The 21,355-nt window shown below is 41.3% G+C and overlaps 1 protein-coding gene across 32 annotated transcripts in view; it reads left to right on the top strand.

The window, feature by feature from the left end:
- The window catches only part of LOC105483059 (fragile histidine triad diadenosine triphosphatase), a 1,492,666-nt gene that overhangs the window by 668,505 nt on the left and 802,806 nt on the right, over nt 1-21,355 (top strand). For 18 of the 32 annotated variants that reach the window (XR_011620120.1, XR_011620124.1, XR_011620122.1 and 15 more), the window contains one exon: nt 19,783-19,865. The exons of 13 other annotated variants lie outside the window; for them this stretch is intronic. Coding sequence is in view for 13 of the 19 variants with exons in the window: in XM_071092017.1 (XP_070948118.1) it covers nt 19,783-19,865 (83 nt within the window). In the remaining 6 variants the exon portion in view is untranslated. Of the gene's footprint in view, nt 1-19,686; nt 19,733-19,782; nt 19,866-21,355 lie in introns of all 32 variants that reach the window. One more of the 32 variants, XM_071092013.1, reaches the window with a different exon arrangement.

The raw sequence follows: 21,355 nt of genomic DNA, 5'->3' as shown, positions 1-21,355 counted from the left end.
TGAAGTTTTTAAGTTTCCCAATGCATATACAAGCTATATTTACACTAAGCTGTAGTCTATTAAGTATGCAATAGCATTATGTCTAAAAAAGTACATACCTTAATTAAAAATACATTATTGCTACAAAACGTGAACAATAAGCTGAGCCTTCACTGAGGTAATCATTGGAAGGTCTTGCCTCAATATTGATGGCTGCCGACGGATCACGGTGGTGGTTGCTGAAAGTTGGGTGGTTGTGGCGACTTCTTACGATAAAAATGAAGTTTGCCACATTGATCGATTCTTCCTTTAATGAAAGGTTTCTCTGTAGAATGTAATGCTATTTAATAGCATTTTACCCATAGTAGAATTTATTTTAAAGTTAGAGTTAATTCTCTTTGACAGTGCTATTGTTTTATCAACCAAGTTAGTATAATAGTCCAAATTCTTTGTTGTCATTTCAACAATGTTCACATCATCTTCACTAGGAGTTGATTTCATCTCAAGAAATCACTTTCTTTGCTCACCCATAAGAAGCAATTTCTCATCGTTCAAATTTGATCATGAGATTACAGCAATTCAGTCACATCTTCAGGCTTCTAATTCTAGTTTTCTTGCTTTTTTCATCACTGACATCTTGAACCCCTCAAAGTCATCCATGAGGGCTGGAATCAACTTCTTCTAAACTATGTTCATGTTGACCTCCTATGCATTATGAATGTTCTTAATGGCATCTAGAATGGTGAATCCTTTCCAGGTTTTCAATTTACTTTGGGTAGATCCATCAGAGGAATCACTATCCATGACAGTTATAGCCTTACAAAATGTATTTAAGTAATAAGACTTGAAAGTCAAGATTGCTCCTTGATCTGGGGGCTGCAGAATAGATGTTGTATTAGCAGGTGTGAAAACAACATTCATCTCCTTGTACATCTCTATCAGAGCCCTTGGGTGACCAGGTACATCATCAATAAGCAGTAATATTTTGAAAAGAATGTTTTTTTTCTGAGCAGTAGGTCTCAAGAGGGGGCTTAAAAAATTCAGTAAATCATGCAACAGACAGATGTGCTGTCATCCTGGTTTTGTTGCTCCATTTACAGAGCACAGGCAGAGTTGATGTAGTATCATTCTTAAGGGATCCAGGATTTTTAGAATGCTCAAAGACCATTGGCTTCAACTTAAAGTCACCATCTGCAATAGTCCCTAACAAGAGATTCAGCTTGTTCATTGAAGCTTTGAAGCCAGGCACTGACTTCTCCTCTCTAGCTAGGAAAGTCCTAGATGGCATCTCCTTCCAGTAGAAGGCTGTTTTGTCACTATTGAAAATCTATTGTTAATATGGTCACCTTCATCAATTATCTTTGCCACCTCTTCTGCAAACCTTGCTGCAGCTTCTGTATTAGCACTTGCTGCGTCACCTTGCAATTTTATATTATGAAGATGGCTTCTTTCCTTGAACCTCTGTCAGCTTCAGACTTTTCTGTAGCTTCCTCACTTCTTTCAGCCTTCATAGAATTGAAGAGAGTTAGGACCTTGCTCTGGATTAGGCTTTGGCTTAAGAGAATGTTGTGGTTTGTTTGATCTTCTGTCCAGACCACTCAAAGTCTCCCTATCAGCAATAAGGCTGTTTCACTTTCTTACTGTTTGTGTGTTCACTGGAGTAGCACTTTTAATTTCCTTCAAGAACTAGTCCTTCACATTCACAGCTTGGCTGTTTGGCCCAAGAGGCCAGCTTTTGGTCTGTCTTTGGCTTCTGGCATGCCTTCTTTACTAAGTCTTACCATTTCTACTTTTTGATTTAAAGTGAGAGATGTGTGACACTTCCTTTCACTTGAACACTTAAAAGGGGATTGTAGGGTTATTAGTTGGTCTAAAAATGCAATATCTGAGAAGCACAATAAAGCAAAATGTAGTAAAATGAGGTATGCCTGTACCGACTGGTTCTTTGACCATCCTTTTTGCTACCTGCTTCCCCACATTGCTATTCATCAGTATTATTACCTCTTCTCCCAAGACATATTCAGAATAAGCGCACTGCTGCCTCACCAACTCCAGTCCCTACCACTTATCCTCTGGCTCACCTTTGTAGCCTCTTAACTGTGTGGCTTCTCCATGCTTGCTTGGCTATTGTACACTCTCTCTGCAGCACCCAGAGTCACTTCTTCAAAATTTCAAGTAGATCATATTACTTCTCCCTTGCCTAAAAACTTCCACAGGCTAGCCATTTCTATAGGGATAAAATGTAAATGGCTTGCCTTTATTTCTTTTGATTTCACTTATAATTCAGCTTGGCCCACATCAGGGCTTTGTATTTGTTCTTGCCCTTATTTAGAGGATATTGAGGACCTCCAATAAATAGCAGCCCTCCTCTATGCCTGGGTTCTCAAATTTCTCAAATGAATTCTGAAATAAACAAAGGAATGACTGATAGAGGCCACGCTTGGTGGACATGACTTTAGGTCTTAGCCAAGGTGGCTAGCTCTAGGGCTTCTCAAATTCTTAGTATACATATGAATTACCAAGGGATCAGGTTAAGTGCAGATTTTGATCAATTACATCTGGAGTGGAGCTGAGAATTTGCATTCTTAACAAGCTCCTGAGTGATACTGATGCTGGTATTCCCAGACCACACATTGAATATTAAGGTGCTGGCTGGTATTATACCCTCCAAGTAGGCCAACTGACTTATTTTCCTATTAATAGTCAGTGCCAGGCTCCTCTTAAAACCTAGGAGTGTGGAAAAGTGGGCCACCCTGACAAACACCCTTCCTGGATTGCTGGCTTCATTTTCCAGTCTCAAGCGTGACTTTCTTTCTCGGAGACACCACCTGGCCATTTTATCTCAAACAACAGTCCTGCCGCCATGCCATCACTGACTCTCAACTGCATTATCCCAATATATGTTTTTCCAGCTCTCCTAACTATCTGAAAATCTTATTAACTCATTTAGTCTTTTTCCCCTGGATCAGAGAATAGAGACTGTCTGTTTTGTTCACTGCTGTCTTTCCATAACCATGAAAGGGCAGTGTTTAATGTATGTAGTTGTTAAATGAAATAATATAGATTAATTATAAGACAGATAAATCATGAGTCCTGTGATAAGACATATTTTTTTCTCATTAACCATTGTATCCCTAGCATCTAACACAGGGTCCGGCACATAGTAGATGTTGAATAAATGAATGAGAACTCAAAAAAAAAGGGAAAGCATGTTTTCAGGTAATAACTAGTGGATCAAGTTAACTGACAGGTGTAAGTTTACCTAGGGATAGTCAGAATTATCTCTCTCTCTCTCTTTCTCTCTTTCTTTCTCTTTCTCTTTCTTTTCTTTTTTTTTTTTCTTTTCTTTCATTTTCCAGATTCCCATAGTCTGGGCAATAAAAAAGAGAGCGTTTTGATATTAAGAATGGTGCCTGAGTAGTTACTAACAGGCCTTTTAAAAAAGAGGCTGCCAAAGCCTGTACCATTTTGTAGGAAGCTGTTGTCTACTGACACATCTAAGCATAGTCACAGACATTCCTGAGAATGAGCCATCAGTCCTTCTATCTCCAGCTCTCATTTCTATTTGAATGGTGTCAGAACTGCAAAGCTCAGTCACTGAGTTGCCTTTTCAAGTAATCCTGGATAATGGCATGAACTTTTTGTTCATCTCTGTGAGAAGAATTGGGCTATTCACCTGTCCCCTGCCCAGATGACTATTGCAGATTGGTTCATTTTGACATCCTTGATTGAGGTGTTTTTTTTTTTTTTCTTTTCCCCCATCATCTGAGGCTGGGAAAAAAATGGCTCAAATATTCTTTGACTAGCTCTTATTCTATCAATAGTGACTTGTAAGGACTCCACTTCTATAACTTGGCTGTAACTGGCTTAATGAGAGAAGGAATGACCTGAAATTTGTTGAGTGTGTCTTGGTGTCCAGGTGCTTTGGAAGAATAGCTGTCTAAAAGCTTGACCTGGAGTGTTGACTTTGTTCTTTGTTTCCAAAATGGGTTTGGCCCATATTTCAGTTCTACCTTAGCATCTATCTGATTGGTAATTTGATGTGTAATTTCTACACATATGTTAGTACCTTAGGACATTCTGCTGTTTTGGTTTGGTTTGGTGTACAACAGTAGGCTCTTATAAGATACATTCAACAAATCTTAAATACTAGAGATAGAGATATGGAAAAGTGCAATGAATGAATCCATTTATTCATTCAGCTGATGTTTATTGGGTGTCAATTATTTGCCTGGCACTGTGTTGGCTGCTGTGTATATAGGGATGGTAAGTGAAAATATTATCTTATTCTTTTCTTAGGAAGGGACTTTTCTCTTTAGTCCCTGGCTCTGTGTCCCTTCCTACTCCCTTCCCCCCACCTCTCCTTCACTCACTCACACACACACACATACACATACTCTCTCTCTCTGTGTCTCCTTACATCAGGAGAATCAGCAACTACCTTGCCTGGTGACAACATGCTAATGGAGGGAAACTCATCATCTAAAAATAGAGGACCGGCTCTATTCTGTCCTCTTTCTCTTGGACCTGCTTGTGGTTGTGAATGGTCTGCCCATCAGGCTCCACATGGTAAGCAGGTCAGATAAGGCCTGCCTGGTTCTTCCCAATACCATTTTCAACCTCAAACAGAAAGAGGAGATCAGGACAGTATGTCACTGCAGACCTGGGGTGAGGGAACAGGAAGACCCATTTTGGTTTCTGGCCTGAACCAAGCTATTTAAAATTTACTTACAGAATTTCTAGACACTACTGGGAACTGCCTAGCCATTCATGAAGCTGTTCTTGCCTACCACCTGGATGCTTAGGTCTGCTTGGGAGGGGGCTGATAGGCAATCCCAATCTCTGACAGTATTCCCAGCCCTTAAGGAGATCATTAACTAATATGTAAGACAGAGAATCAAATGCATAATTACTGTGTCTGTGAGAAGCCCTGTATTAGGAGTGCGTCCCAGGCACTGTAAATAATACAGAATTACAAGACAGACACTTCTATGTGTTACACTAATTGGTTAACACCACATTCTTCTGCAGCAGATTATATCACTGATAGCCAGGATAAGGGAAGAAAATTGCCCCCAAATGGAACCTACAATTATCTGTGTACTGTCTTGTTTGTGTACTTACAAACTGTGCACAGTTTCCCCATCAGAGCATACCATGTTGCAGTTTAGTTTTGGTATTAGCTATGATCTGAAGCTGTTGGGAGCTGTCATTCTTAAACATCTGTACTTGACTTGTCTAAACACAGGGCTCTGGCCTGTCCCCAGCAACCTGGCATGGCAGGAAAAGCAAAGAAAAGACCTCATGCCATTATACACATAATACAGGTGGTTTCCATGGCCACCAACACAGGAAGACTCCAACATCTTAGCAATGAGATGAAGCAGTTAAAGGGGAGTTTGAAAAACAGTCAGATTTGTTTAACAGTGTGTGGGATGGCTTCATAAGAAATGGCGTAAGTGCCTGTGAGAGGGACATGCTTTCTCTCATCTTCTGGAGCTGGGAGGTTAAACAGGAGCCCAGAGATACATATGTTTTCCATCTTCTCAGTGGGTTAGTGGGAAAAGTGAAATGGATATGAGCAAGCACTTGGTTAGCAAGAGACCTCTTGTAGGGCAGTTTTTGAGGATCAGAACATTATACTGTGCATTGTTCCCTAAAGTGAAAGAGAGCACACCAGCAATTTGAGTGGAAACATCAGTAAAGAAATAATAAAAACCTTATTAAATGAGAAAGTGCTAGAAAAGTGCATCAAGGCAGGAGGGGACATCTCAGCAGCAGTAACTTGAGAAAATGTCGTTAGGGAATTTAGCTGTAACTGAGAGTGCGAGCCACAGTAAATGCATGCTTCACTTGTTCTCTGTGACACTGACACATCTTTTGTAATCCTTTCTAAATGCACCCTCAAAATGGGTTAATGTTTTCTTGCTTTGTGCTGAATTTTATAGAAATGACTGCCTCTAGGGATATTTTAATTGTCTCCTTATTTCTTTTTTCTTATATTAATTCCCCATACAGTTGAAAATTAATACTGCTGTGGATTTACAGAATTTGCTAATTAGTAAAAAGCTTCACATTTACTAACACAAAACTATGAATAAACCCACTAATTTAAAAATTATGTCACAATCAGAATGTTCCCATGGAAGTTGGAAGCCCAGAGAAAAATGCGGTCTTTAGATATTTATTAACAAGGTGATTAGTCAGAGGATTACCATAGAACATGTTATTTCAATGCCAGAAGTTTGTTATTCATGCTCCTAATTGAAAGAGTCAAGATTCTGGAAGATACATGTATTATCACATCCTTAGCTTGAAATGGAAGGAACCATCTCAGGGCTGCCATGAAAAGTTTCCCTGGGTCATTAGTCTAAAGCCTAAAAGTGAAATGAGCAATAGGTTTTCCATGTCATGCAGCAACTCTGATCGATTGGTAATGGCTATCTGAAAGATTCTGTTAATACCCTGCAGGAGAACATGTCATAGTTAATTAGCGACATCTGCCTAGAGTGCAGGAGGAAGAAGCCACAACATGAGTGCTAGGCCTGGGCCCTTCCTGATATAGAAGACCACGGCACTGAGCTTACCAAGCAACTTTTACTCTTTTGACTGGAGGTCAGAGCTCTTGGGAATCAGCATTTAGTTGGAAAAATGTTCCTTCTGGACTATGCAAGAGAAGTAAATAATGCCATCCTAGAACTCCAAAGATCATGCTGAGTCATTAGACTCAGGGGTCAAGTGGACAGGCCACGGGCATACTCAAGCTCTCCTGAGCTCCCTATATGACTCTGCCTCATCTGCTTGGCTTCGTTCACCCATGACGTCAGAGAAATATTTAAGTTGGGAGCAACCCTACTTCAGGCATGTGCTGTTACTAAGGGTAATTTATGTGTGAAACCCTGGCCTGAGCCATGGAACGGTTTCATGTGGCCCTCTTTGTGTGCCAGTCAGGGACATGGGTCAGGGAGATGACTAGAGAGTGGTTGACATTGTGCTTCCTGTTAGAGAACAAAGCTGGGGCAGGGCCTAGCGCACACCTTTGTCTTCTGAGCCCTGCTTCCATGAGCTGTTTCTAACAGGCTTTGCAACACACAAAGGCAAAGACTACAAAGGTAGGAGTCGAGTGATGCCAGCACAACTCTATCCCAGCAGGACTCTTGGAGTAGGGGTCTCCTGAACAAGATCACTTGAAACAGATCAAAATTTTCCAAGAGAAAGGTTTTTTTTTAAAAAAATTCTATTTGTTGCCTTTTTTGGGAAAGCAATTGTCCTTCCTCATTTTTGTCATGAAACCAGGGTGCAAATGTATGGGTTACTAATAGCTGGCATGTGAAATAGTATCTTAAAAGCAAAAGCCTTTAAGATTACAGAGCTCAGAGATTCTGCACTGGGAGAACACACATCATTGTTTCACTTGGACTCAAAATGCGTTTTTCAACAATACCTATACATTTCATTAGTGATTGCTTATCAGTCTTTTAATTATTATGTTGTGCTTCTCAGCCCACGTGGCAATGAGAGTTGCCATAAGTTACCCTTAGTAACTGGCATACGCTTGAAGTAGCATTGCTCCCATCTTTGTTTCTCTGATGTCATGGGTGAACCAAGCAAGCAGATGAGGCAGAGCCATGTAGAGAGCTAAGGAGAGCCTGGGTACACCCTTGGCCTGTCCGCTTGACCCCGAGAGGCCTGGCATGGCCACCTTATGGACTCTGAATAATCTCTTTATACCTATGGAAAACCAAACAGACAGACTCTGTGGGCAGCAGCGATTGTGCACTTGAAAATTAATTCCTTTCTTGACATCATATCTTTTTTTTTTTGTTCTTCCTGTCACCTCCTCCGCTCACCCACCAGGATGTAGACATTTGAAGTGATCATTTACATGAAAAAAGTACAGCACATAATGCAATGTGGGCAGAAGATCTTTCTTAGCACTGCTGGAGGTGGGGAGGAGACCAGTGTCACATACTTGGGTACAAATCTTGGCTCCATCACTTATTTCCATGTGAACTTGGGCAAGGGACTTAAACTCTTAGTGCTTTCTCTTGTAAAATTAGGATGATAAAAATACCTCACAAGGCTTTGAAGGGGATTAAGCGAGATATTTACATAAAGCATTTATAGCATAATGTCTGATATATAGCAAGGGCTGTAGGAATATTAGCTGTTATTAGTATGGTTAACAAATGCCAATGTAAATGTTACTGCACAAGTTTTCTAATGAACGGTCTCTCCTTCATAGGTATCATCAGGAGATGTCCTTGGTGGCATCATATGTAAACGTTGACCTCCAAGTCCTGTTTTCAGAAATGGCTTCTCTTAGCTGTATAAAAATGTGAAAAAAAGAGAGCATCCTTTGTTCTGAGTACAGTACTTCCTAGACAGTGGTCAACACGGTGGTCACCTTGGATAGAAGGCAGCAGCAACAGGGGACAAAGGCAGCATTACACACCTAGGTGATGCCACTGCTCTTCTTCTCTGACACCAGCCTCTATCACCTTCAGGGTGTTGCTATTCCAAAACCCACCCTAGGCCCTCATTTTGCCTCACCCTTTTCTGAGCAGTGTTGGGTGACCACTTGTATTGAGAAGAGCTTTGGGCTTTTCGCTACTGGGTGATGTTGATCAAGCTGCTTGACTTCTATGAGTTTTGTTTTCCTCCATATGTACTGTAGGGACCATTGGGGTTTAAGTGAGCAAATGTAGGTCAAATGCTTAATGTAGGCTGGGCACACAGGAGTATTCAACCAATGCTCATTTGTCCTCATTGGTGCAAGGCTCTTGTTGCTGTGAAAGGATAGGAAGTCAAGGAAGAGATGGATTTTGGGTCAGTTGCATCTTCCCTCGTTAACTATATAAAGACATGTTTGTCATAGTTTCAGAGGCACCAGCTCCTTCTTAATCCTTTACCTTTCTGTCGCCTCTGCATCTGGGTCTGTCTGTGGTGCTCAGAAAACTTTATACATGTCACTTAACATTTGTCTAGCCTCTTTTGTGTTGAGGCAGTATGCTGACTACTGCGGGAGTGTCAAGGAAGGTCTGTATACAGCTGGATCGCCCAGATGGCTGTGAGAGACTCACTGTTCATTCTCGGTCAGGAGGAGATCAAAAGTAGCTATACAAAAATGACCAATTAGTGTTCCCTTTGAGAACTCTTAGCTTGAGGAAGCTCTTATACAAGTGAAAAGGAGGACAAGGCAGAAATAAACAGTAAGTGTTATTATAAGGAAGGTAATAGCCAGTATGTAAATGAGTATGACCACACAGGAAAGCTGTTTTGAGTCAGTGTGAATCATAAGACCAAAGTGAATGCATAATAGCCACCCTGCAAACTCCAGCTCTCCTGCAGAAAGCTTGCCTGCAGACAGAAATGTCCCACCTGGCCTGAACAATGGAACCACGTGATGGGATTCAGGTGTGGGTCTCAGTCTGCTAGCTCGTTAGTGTTCGATGATGCTCCCCAGTAGGCAGCCAGAGCCTCATTACTGTTGGTAAGAGTAAGCTAATAATTAAGACTTCTGAAATTCCAAATGGTGACAAATAGAATGAAGAAGTAATGAGATGGGTAGGATTGGAGATCCCCTGATGAGTGCCTGTCATGGTGAGAGGATGAAGAAATGAAAAAACGATGAAGAGAAAACTGCCATTGTCATTCTAAGAGCTGCTGAGAAATACCAATTTGTCTAGGGTGCAGGGAAATGGGAAGGCATTTGTCAAGCAATGAAAAAGCAGAATTACCATGAATGGAGCCCTGGATAATGCTGTGCTGTAAAACCCATGATGGTGGAAGAAGAGACAACACTTGATTACTTTAAATTCACCTTTTATTTAATGTTTTATAATAGCCACCTCTGCTGAAATTTGGAAGCTCTATTTCGAGACCCCATGAGCAAGGACCTCTCAACTACAGTAAAGTCTGGCCATATTGGCTTTAGTGGGGACATAACACAGAGGCTATAGTTTGACTTTTTGTGATTTCCTTTAACCGACATTTTCTGAGGACCTGGGAGAACGCGGGGAATCAGTAGTTTGGGATGGCTTTGGATTCAAGGCCTTGAGTTTCTATCTGGTTATCTTCAAGTGTGTTTTCCATATGCTAATAAACAGGATTGAAGGAAGATGTGCATTATATACTTCTAAACTTGTTCTCTTACAAGGTTGTACCACCTGTGGTACACTGTTATGTAAAAGATGTATCAGTCATGTAGTTATCTTGTGAATAACACCATTAGATATTGGAAGAATATGGTAGAACACTTAAAATAGGAGTAAGGCTATAGAGTACAAATGACACATAGCTATAATTGACACTGTAATTAGCCTTATATTCTGTTTTAGCAAAAACCTATGAGCAGCATTGCTTTGCCATGAATATTGCCAACAATTCAGGAGTCAAAAATGGTGGAATAATTTCTCTCATATGCAGAATAGTAATTGTTATCTTGTATTCACTTGTGTTGGGAACTTTAATTTGTTCAATGGAAGTGTTCAAAATATAATTTATATAGTTTTTCCTTTGGTGTTTATTTTTAAAATAATATGTCAGAGCTGTTAAAGTAAAAGACCCAATGTTTCTTAACCTCTGAGTGGCCTTGCTCTGATAAAGGGATGTTACAGGAACCCCTTCGGAAGCTCCTGCTTCTGAAAGATCACAGCTGATTTAGATTTATCATACAAGCTTTTGACATCATTTCTGAACTGATGTCCCAATATATCCATAGTGTCTTCATACAGTCCATGGAGATGAATATCTGTGAATCTTTTTTGACGGTATACAGACTATAATATAGTAGGAATTTTGATTACTCCAGATAGATACATAACAGTAAAGTGATTTTCAACTTCTAATTCTCTTCCTTAGGTATTGTTTTCGTATTTAAACCAGTAAGTTCCTCTCCGTTATTATAGTACACATGAAAAACATGGTTTGGATTTTGTTTTGTTTGTTTGTTTGTTTTTTTTAAACTGTTAAGATGACTCAGAATGAAAAAAAAAAATCTCAGCCTCCATCAGACTGAGAAGTCATGCCATACTTTGTCCTTCAGTGTAGAAATCTGTTTCTTTTTTATTTGGGTTTCTGTCTTTCCCTGATATTTTTTTCTTTTTTTGAGATGGAGTCTTCCTCTGTTAACCAGGCTGGAGTGCAGTGGTGCAGCACAATCTTGGCTCACTGCAACCTGTCCCTGGGTTCAAGTGATTCTCCTGCCTCAGCCTCCCAGGTTGCTGGGATTAAAGGTGTCCACCACCACGCCCAGCTAATTTTCTGTATTTTTAGTATAGACAGGGTTTTGTAATGTTGTCCAGGCTGGTCTCAAATTCCTGACCTCAAGTGATCTGCCCTAGGCCTCCTAAAGTGCTGGTATGTCTGGAATTGGTGGGTTCTTGGTTTCACTGACTTCAAGAGTGAAGCTGCAGCCCCTCACGGTGTTACAGTTCTTAAACATGGTGTGTCTGCAGTTTGCTCCTTCAGATGTTCACTGACTTCAAGAGTGAAGCTGCAGCCCCTCACGGTGTTACAGTTCTTAAACATGGTGTGTCTGGAGTTTGCTCCTTCAGATGTTCACATGTGTCTCCAGCTTCTTCCTTCTGGTGGGTTCATGGTCTTGCCCACAGGAGTGAAGTTAAAGACCTTCAGGGCGAGTGTTACAGCTCTTAAAGGTGGCACGTAGGGAGTTATTTGTTTTTCCTGGTGGGTTCATGGTCTCACTGGCTTCAGGAGTAAAGCTGCAGACCTTCGTGATGAGTGTTACAACTCATAAAGGTTGTATGGACCCAAAGAGTGAGCGTCAGCAAAATTTATTGCAAAGAAGGAAAGAACAAAGCTTCCACAGTGTGGAAGAGAACCCAAGCAGGTGGCTGCTGGCTGGCTCTGGCAGCCTGCTTTTATTCCCTTATCTGGCCCCACCCACATCCTACTGATTGGTCCATTTTACAGAGAGCTGATTGGTCCATTTTACAGAGTGCTGATTGGACTGTTTTGACAGGGTACTGATTGGTGCATTTGCAATCCCTGAGCTAGACACACAGTGCTAGCCAGAAAAGTTCTCAAAGTCCCCACTAGGTTAGCTAGATACAGAGTACTGATTGGTATATTTACAATCCCTGAGCTAGACACAGAGTGCTGATTGGTGCATTCACAATCCTTTAGCTAGACACAGTGCTAGACAGAAAAGTTCTCAAAGTCCCCACTAGGTTAGCTAGATACAGAGTACTGATTGGTATATTTACAAACCCTGAGCTAGACACAGAGTGCTGATTGGTGTGTTTATGATCCCTTAGCTAGACATAAAAGTTGTCGAAGTCCCCACTAGACTCAGGAGCCCAGCTGGCTTCACCTAGTGGATCCAGCACAGGGGCTGCAAGTGGAGTTGCCCACCAGTCCGGAGCCAGGCCTGCACTTCTCAGCCCTTGCCCTTGGGCTGTCAATGGGACTGGGCACCACTGAGCAGGGAGCGGCGCCCAGGGAGGCTCGGGCCACTGGGGAGCCCACAGCAGAGTGGGGGAGCTCAGAAATGGCGGGCTGCACGTCCCCAGCCCTGACTGGCAGGGAGGCGGCTAAGGCCTGGTGAGAGTTTGAGCATGGTGCATGCAGGCCGGCAGTGCTGGGGTACCCGGGGCAATCTCCAGAGCTGCTGGCTGGGGTGCTAAGCTCCTCACTGCTGTGGGCAGGCAGCTCTGGCCGCTCCAAGTACAGGGCCCACCAAGCCTGTGCCCGTGGGAACTCGGGCTGGCCTGTGAGTGGTGCGTGCAGTCCCAGTTCCCGCCCACGCCTCTCCCTCCACACCTCCGGGCAAGCAGAGGGAGCCATCCCAAAGAGGGGCTCCCACAGTGCAGTGGTCGACTGAAGGGCTCCTCAAGTGCCGCCAGAGTGGATGCGGAGGCTGAGGAGGCACTGAGAGTGAGGGCTGCTAGCATATTGTCACCTCTCACTGGGATTACAGGTATGAGCCACTGTGCCTGGCTTTTCCCTGATATTTTCTACAAACACAAAGCTCTAAGGCTTGATGCTGGTGTTTTAGACCTTCATCACCTGTGTTTGGTTTGGAAGAAAACATTTTATAAAATGACAAAAATAGTTTTAAATTTTATACATTTTTGCAAATACAATACCATGTTTAATACTCAAGGTCAGGTAGAAGCATAAAACATAGAAGTATCCATTTACACCCTATATCTTGACTAGATGAAAAGAACTTCAGGATCATATATATATACACACACACACACACATACACACACACACATATACACTCATATATATACACATATATATGTGTGTGGGTATATATGTATGTATACATGTATAAATACATGTATATATGTATGTATACATGTATAAATACATGTATATATGTATGTATACATGTATAAATACATGTATATATGTATGTATACATGTATAAATACATGTATATATGTATGTATACATGTATAAATACATGTATATATGTATGTATACATGTATAAATACATGTATACATGTATATATGTGTGTGTGTGTATATATATATTTTTAACTGGTGACCTCTTTTTGTGTAAAAGGTCTTCATTGGATCAATCAGTGGAAGAAGGGGGTTAGTGATTCACATTACATGAAAATACAAGTCCTCACTTGAGTCATAGGTAGGTTCTTAGAAACTACAACTTTAACCAAAACAATGTATAATGAAACCAATTTGACCATAGGCTGATTGAAAAAAAAAAATGCCTGTGGCATATTTCATCTCACAAAACATCACCAAACTTCTAAATAAAAACCAAAATGTTTTTAATATTAAATATAGAAATAAAGATGATCTCTACATATGTTTAAGAAAGATTAATAAAAGCAGGATAATTATTTACCCACTCATTGCAGTTCAGGGTCTCAGGTGGCCAGAGCCTGTCTTGGCAGCTCAGGGCCCAAGGCAGGAACCCACGCTTGACAGGGTGCCATTCACTTTCAGGGCACACTCCACATACGCCTTCTCACTCAGACTGGGACCACGTAGACATGCCTCTTAACCTAACATGCACCTTTGGGATGAGGAAGGAAACCAGAGTGCCCGGAGAAAACCTATCTGGACATGGGGATAACTGTGAAGATTTCCCACAGACACTGGCTCTACTCAGAAGTAAGTGAGACTGTTAAAAGTATAAGACTATGTCCTCCTTATTTGTCTTTCCTTGTCTCACTGGATGAGTCAAAGCAGATGTCACTGAGAGTACTGGTGGCACCAAGTAACATGTCTGAAGAACTGTGGAGCAGAAGAGGGAGTAGGTACGAATACTTATCAGGAAGAGGGAGTAGGTATAAATACCAAGTTGGCAATGAACAGGCTGGAGAAAGGGCTTCTTCTTGGCCTTCACTATACGTTTTGAATAGAATCACTGTAGAAACATTCAAAATAAAAACCAAAAGAGCCTGATGCCTAGGTCTCAGCCAAACCAGTTAATTTAAAATATCTTGGAGTGGGGTGTTGGTGAAGATGTGGAGGACTGGAACCCTCTTTCATTGGTGGTGGTAATATAAAATGGCATAGCCACTAAGGAAAACAGCTTGGCAGTTCCTCAAAAAGTTAAATATAGAGTTCCCACATGATCCAGCAGTTTCACTCCTAGGTGTACACTCAAGAATTGAAAACATAAGTCCACACAAAACTCGCACCTGAATATTCACAGCACTATTCACAAATGTCCAAAAATGCGGTAACAAATGTCCATCAAGTGATGAATGGAGAAAAACATGTGGTGTATACATACAATGGGGTATTATTCAGCCTTTAAAGGGAATAAAGGATGAATACATGGTAAAACGTGGGTGAACTTGAACACAAGCTAAGTGAAATAAGCTAGACATAAAAGGCTACATATTGTATGACTCCATTTCTATAGGATGTCCAGAATAGGCAAATCCACAGAGACAGAAAGTAGAATAATAGTTGTCAGGGGCTGTGGGCTAGAGGAAAATGTGAAATGACTGCTAAAATGTATGGTTTTTCTTTTGGGAGTAAAAGTATTCTGAATTAGATAGTTATGATAATTGCACAGTTTTGCGCACATACCGAAAACCATCAAATTGTACACTTTAGAAGGGTGAATTTTATGGTATGTGAATTTTATGTCACTTTTCAAAAATCTTAACAGAAAAACAATCTGGGAATGGGGCATGTGCATTTTTTTTTAAGCTCCCGAGGTTTGTTTTTATAGACAGGATCTCACCATGTCACCCAGGCTAGAGTGCAGGGGCATGATCACAGCTCACTGCAGCCTCAACTTCCCAGCCTCAGGCAATCTTCCTGCCACGGCCTCTGGAGTAGCTGGGACTATAGGTGCAAGTCACCAGACCCAGCTAATTTCTTTCTTTCCTTTCTTTCTTTCTTTCTTTCTTTTCTTCCTTTCCTTTCTTTCTTTCGATGGTGTCTTGCTGTATTTCCCAGGCTGGTCCTGAAGTCCTGTTCTTAAGGGATCCTTCTGCTTTGGCCTCCTAAATGAGGGGCATAAACCACCACACCTGGCGTCCGGAGATGATTTTTAATGTACAATAGTGAAATCTTTTTTCGAAAGTCACATTTAGACCCTGAACACTCTGGAGCTTGAATCTTTGTCATCATGAGTTTCTCAACACTCATTAAGTGAAACACCACACGAGACCTTGTATGATCTGTTCCCTGCTCATCTTTCAAACCCATCTCCTCACCTGTGCCTTGCTGCCGGCTGTTAGACTCAACTCCACACTCTTCTTTCCATTCCTCTAAGATCTTGAGATCATTCTTGCCTTGGCAATTGCTGTTTCCTCCACCTGGAACATTTTATCCCCATATAGTCACATATAGTGGACTCCTTATTCAAATCGCAGATCAAACGTGAGGTTCCCCTTTTCTTTGACACTTAAGCAGCCACTTCTGCCTCTTCCAAGTCCCTTCCTGTTGTTGCATCTTGATCATTTCCTTCAAGTCACAATCAGAATATTATTCCTTGTTGACTGACTTGTAGTCTCTACTGCTTGCAATCCTCACCCTGTGCCTAGAATACTCCATGAGAGCAGAGGGCTGGTCTGTCATATTTACCACTAGAATAGTATTTGGAATATGGCAAGTATATAATACATATTTATTAAATGAATAGGTGATTAGAGTTTAATGAGGAAAGGTTATTAAGTGTATGTAATCCCTGAACATCTTTTTAGGAGAAAGGGAAGGAACTGGTGAGAATGAGGTTAAATATGTAAAACAAGTAGATGTACCAAAAAAAAAAAAAAAAAAAAAAAAAAGAATGACAGAACAGAGAAGAGGTAACTGATGAAGTGAGATCTTGAAAAGGCAGTTGGCATTTTGAAATACCTAGGTGTTTTCTGTTTATAAATAGCTGAGGTTTTGGATTTTCTTTGACTTGTTAACAATTGAAAATTTTTTTAGTGACATAAGTTGATGACTTAATATACTTCACTAAAAAAGTCTCTTTGTATAAAAATGTTACGGGTGTGCTTGTTTGCTTAAATTCTGAGGCACTTCACGTTGTCTTCTCTTTCTCTTTGTTCACCTTGTTATCTTCTTGTAGGATTCCTCTTCTACGGTGGAATTTTGACATACGCCTGTAGATTAGAATGTTTTATAAATCATATAATCTTCAATGTATGTCTCCAACCATTCATTTATGTACCTTGTTTTCTAAATAATCAATAAAGTATGTTTGAGAGTGGGGCTAGCTCAGATTGTGTTGTTCCTCAGTTAGATGACAGGGCATTGTTCCTCCTAAGGTTAGTCTTGGGATCCATTAGCCAGCAGCTTTTAATAAGCTCATTTACATTCTTGGTTAACAATTGAGCCCCCAGTGTTTAAGAGAATTGAAATAGAAACCTCCTTTCCAGTTGGAAGAAGTGTCTGGCGTTAAGGCTTTTTCTGATGTCCCCCAAAGACATTCGTGCCTTCTAGGGTTGGTCTAGATTCTTGCCATTCACTAAGTAATGCCAGGGTATAAAAATAGCAGATTATTTTTTACAGTGAACCTTAATATTTCCAGCCATAATGGAATAACAACTTTATTTTTCTAGTTAAAAGGAAACACACTTTTATTCTTTTAACCAAGAGAACAGTGTTTCTTTTTCATTGTGTCTGACTTCCTGGTTGCCTAGGAGACATTAATTTTCATGGTAGATTGTTTTATCTAGGACATTTAGAAGAAGTTATTTCCCTTTATATTGTATTCCTAAGTAATGACAAATTTTTATTAGAGATTTGGAGAATTAGAGAATGCCTGTTATTAACAAAGTTTTGGGGAAATGGGACTTCTTTCTATACTACTGTTGGATGTAAACTATTGACTACATTTCCTGAGAGATATTTAGTAGTTCATATCAGTAGCCTTGATGGTTCAATATACTTTGAACTCAGTGATTCCCAAATCTAGGAATTAATGCATGAGAAGTAATCAAAGAGATGCATAAATGTTGATGTGTGAAGGACCTTCCTCATCAGGTTGTCAGGATTAAGTAACATATCATATAAATTGCTTAGAAAGATGAAAGTACTAAGTACTTAGCTGTTATTTCTGTTATTTAATCAGATGCTAGTTTTTGACACTGTTGTACCTCTAATATGGAGAGATAATAGTGACCCAATGGCAGTAAGGTGCCAAATACATGATTTTCTTTGTATTTATGTAGCTGTTACATACCGTTTTTGTGATAAGCATTATATTGAGCAACTTAACAATATTCGCTTATATATTAGTTGACAATTAAGAATTGTTTATTGCATAAAATTAGGCATTACTTTTTGCCAAGGCAAAATACACCCATATTGTGACTAGCACTTATCAAATATTTAAATGCTTTATGTGTGGTCCTTGAGAAGAAGGTACTGTTGTCATCTTCATTTCACAAATTTATAAAAGCTGAGGAACTTGCCTAAGTTCATAAAATGAATTGGAAAGAACATAGAATCGGAAGCCGTGTTTGTCCATTCCCAGTGCTGTGTTAGCCACATTGTTGCAGAGATTGTTGGAGTCAGAGAATGATGAAGTTTAGGAATTTGTTTTTTGAGAAAGTTCTCAAGATCTTAATAGACCTAGTTTTAAAACTAGTGCTCTGAGATGTGCTTCTCAAACCTTAATGTGCAAACAGCCTAGCTGGGGATCTTGTTAAAATACAGGTTGATGCATTACGTCTAGGCTGGGGCCTGGGAATCTACATTTCTTACAACTCTCAAGTGATGCTGTTGTTGCTAGTCAGAGGAACACATTTTGAGTAGCCAGGCAAGGGAAATATGCACTCTTTTTCTTCCAAAAACATCATTTGCTATAGAAAAGAGAAATCATGAAATGGGATGGAAAGGTTGTTAGTTAATCTGTTGATTAAAATTTGACGTCTTCATGAGCTTGGTTTCTTAGGTGCATTGCTGAAGTCCTGAGTTTCTCAAACTTTGGCCAGTGGGTTTTGAAGGGCCCTTATATTCTCAAAAACTTTATGTTTATTTTTCTCTATTTGATGAAATAATATGAAAATGACAGATATAGGCTTATATTCTAAATCAGCTGCTTGCTATCTTATAACAGAGTACGGCTATGTGGCTTTAGTGCAAAGGGATTGCCTGAAGTGACAGAGTTATTATTAATTCAGTATTTCCCAAATCGGGGCCGGCCCTGAAGTCTTACATTCCCAAGTTTAAGAAATCCTTGAATAATATCCTCTATAAAGAGCCAGGATACCCACTGTATTAGTCAGGTTTCTTCAAGTGGGGAACTAATAGGACACACACACACACACACACATATATATATACACACACATACACATATATAGGGGAGTTTATTAACTTACACAATCCCAAGGTCCCACAGTAGGCTGTCTGCAAGCTGAGGAGCAAGGAGAGTCAGAGTCCCCAAACTTAAGAACTCAGAGTCCGATGTTTGAGGGCAGGAAGCATCCAGCACAGGAGAAAGATGTAGACTGGGAGGCTAAGCCCATCTCTCTCTCTCTCTCGTGTTTTTTCCTCCCTGCTTTATATTCACTGGCAGCTGATTAGATTGTGCCCACCAGATTAAGGGTGGATCTGCCTTCCCCAGCCCACTGACTCATGTTAATCTCTTTTGGCAACACCCACACTGATACATCCAGGATTAATACTTTGTATCCTTCAATCCAATCAAGTTGATATCCAGTATTAACCATCACATCCCCTAAGTTTCAGAACATGTTTGAATAAGCCACTTAACTTGTTGGACATACTTGATATCTCTAAAATGAGAGGGCTAGACATACATGATCTCTTACGTTCTATTCTGCTACAAACTTCTAGAATTTTTTTGGAGCAAGGTTTGAAGTATTTGGCAGTTATTTTAGGTGGACGTTAACATAACATTTGAAAGCAAATCCGGAAAAAGAATCTGCCCTACCCTGAGGTGAGCTATTGTCAGCTCCTGTTCACAGCTTGGAGATTTCACATTTTGGGGCCTGCATTTGCTTCTGTGGCATTGAACCTTATTCTACTACAAGTTAGGTTGCCTATCTAGCCCTGTCAAAAAAATGACTGAACACATCCACTGAGTCACACACAAGAGGATAGTAGAGATCTTTTCATTGTTTAAGTAAGCAGAATAAAGATTAAGCTCTAAAAGTGTTATGCTACCAGCTGGTGAGAATTACAGGAGATAGGGATATAAAGGTGGTTTATACGCACTCGAGAGAGAGAGTGCAAATATGTCATAATGTGTCTGGAATTGGCAGGTTCTCGGTCTCGCTGACTTCAAGAATGAAGCCGCAGACCCTCATGGTGAGTGTTGCCGTTCTTAAAGATGGTGTGTCCGGGGTTTGTTCCTTCAGATGTTCAGATGTGTCCACCGTTTTTTCCTGCTGGTGGGTTCGTGGTCTCGCTGACTTCAGGAGTGAAGCTGCAGACCTTCGAGGTGAGTGTTACAGCTCTTAAAGGTGGTGTGTCTGGAGTTGTTCATTCTTCCCAGTGGGTTCGTGGTCTCAGTGGCTTCAGGAGTGAAGCTACAGACTTTCGCCGTGAGTGTTACAGCTCATAAATGTGGTGTGGACCCAAAGAGTGAACAACAGCAACATTTATTGTAAAGAGCAAAAAAATAAAGCTTCTACAGTGTGGAAGGCAACCGGACCCTGCGTTTATTTGCTTATCTGACCCCACCCACATTCTGCTGATTGGTCCATTTTACAGAGAGCTGATTGGTCTATTTTACAGAGAGCTGATTGGTCCATTTTACAGAGAGCTGATTGGTCCATTTTGACAGAGTGCTGATTGGTGTGTTTACGATCCTTTAGCTAGACACAGAGTGCTAGAAGGAAAAGTTCTCCAAGTCCCCACTAGGTTAGCTAGATACAGAGTACTGATTGGTGTGTTTACAATCCTCTAGCTAGACATAGAGTGCTGATTGGTGCATTCACAATCCCTCAGCTAGACATAAAGACTCTCCAAATTTCCACTAGACCCAGAAACCCAGCTGGCTTCACCTAGTGGATCCCACACCAGGGCCACAGGTGGAGCTGCCCCCAGTCCTGTGCCCTGTGCCCACACTCCTCAGCCCTTGGGCAGTTGATGGGACTGGGCGCCGCAGAGCAGGGGGTGACACTCATCCGGGAGGCTCGGGCTGCACAGGAGCCCACGGCAGGCGGAGAGGCTAGCTTGGGCATGGTAGGCTGCAGGTCCTGAGCTGTGCCCTGTGGGGAAGCAGCTGACACTCGACGAAAATTTGAGCTCAGCGCCTAGCGGGCCGGCACTGCTCAGGGACCTGGAGCACCCTCTGCAGCTCCTGGCCCAGGTACTAAGCCCCTTACTGCCCGGGCCCAGCGGTGCCAGCCGGCTGCTGCAAGTGTGGGGTCCACCGAGCCCACACCCACCCAGAACTCACGCTGGCCCACGAGCGCAGTGCGCAGCCACAGTTCCCAACCGGGCCCCTCCCTCCACACCTCCCCACAAGCAGAGGGAGCCGGCTCCAGCCTCAACCAGCCCAGAGAGGGGCTCCCACAGTGCCCTGGCAGGCTGAAGGGCTCCTCAAGCGCCACTAGAGTGGACGCGGAGGCCGAGGAAGCGCCAAGAGCGAGGGCTGCTAGCATGTTGTCACCTCTCAGTAAGAGAGAGGTAGCAAGAGGCTACATTTTATGGCTGAAAAGTGGGAAATGGAGACTCATTTAAGAATGTTGAAATCATGTTTTTAGTCCCAAATAAAAGAAGTTATTACCAAAAAATATAAAGAAAAAAGTAATTGTCTAGAAATGTGAGACCTTGGTTTTCATTTATGTATCTACTTCTTTTGTTTGTTTATAAAGCGAGAGTAGGGTTCAATTACCATTTCGAGAGTAAACCAAGTTCCTTGTATTTCCTTCTTGGCTAATGCTCACTAACAAGTCTAAGGGCCTAAACCTTGGACTGAGTTTC

Source organism: Macaca nemestrina, chromosome 2 (assembly GCF_043159975.1).
Source record: "Macaca nemestrina isolate mMacNem1 chromosome 2, mMacNem.hap1, whole genome shotgun sequence".
In the NCBI taxonomy this organism is placed as follows: domain Eukaryota; kingdom Metazoa; phylum Chordata; class Mammalia; order Primates; family Cercopithecidae; genus Macaca; species Macaca nemestrina.
The sequence above is the reverse complement of the archived record's forward strand: the minus strand, read 5'-3'. Positions and strand labels throughout refer to the sequence as shown.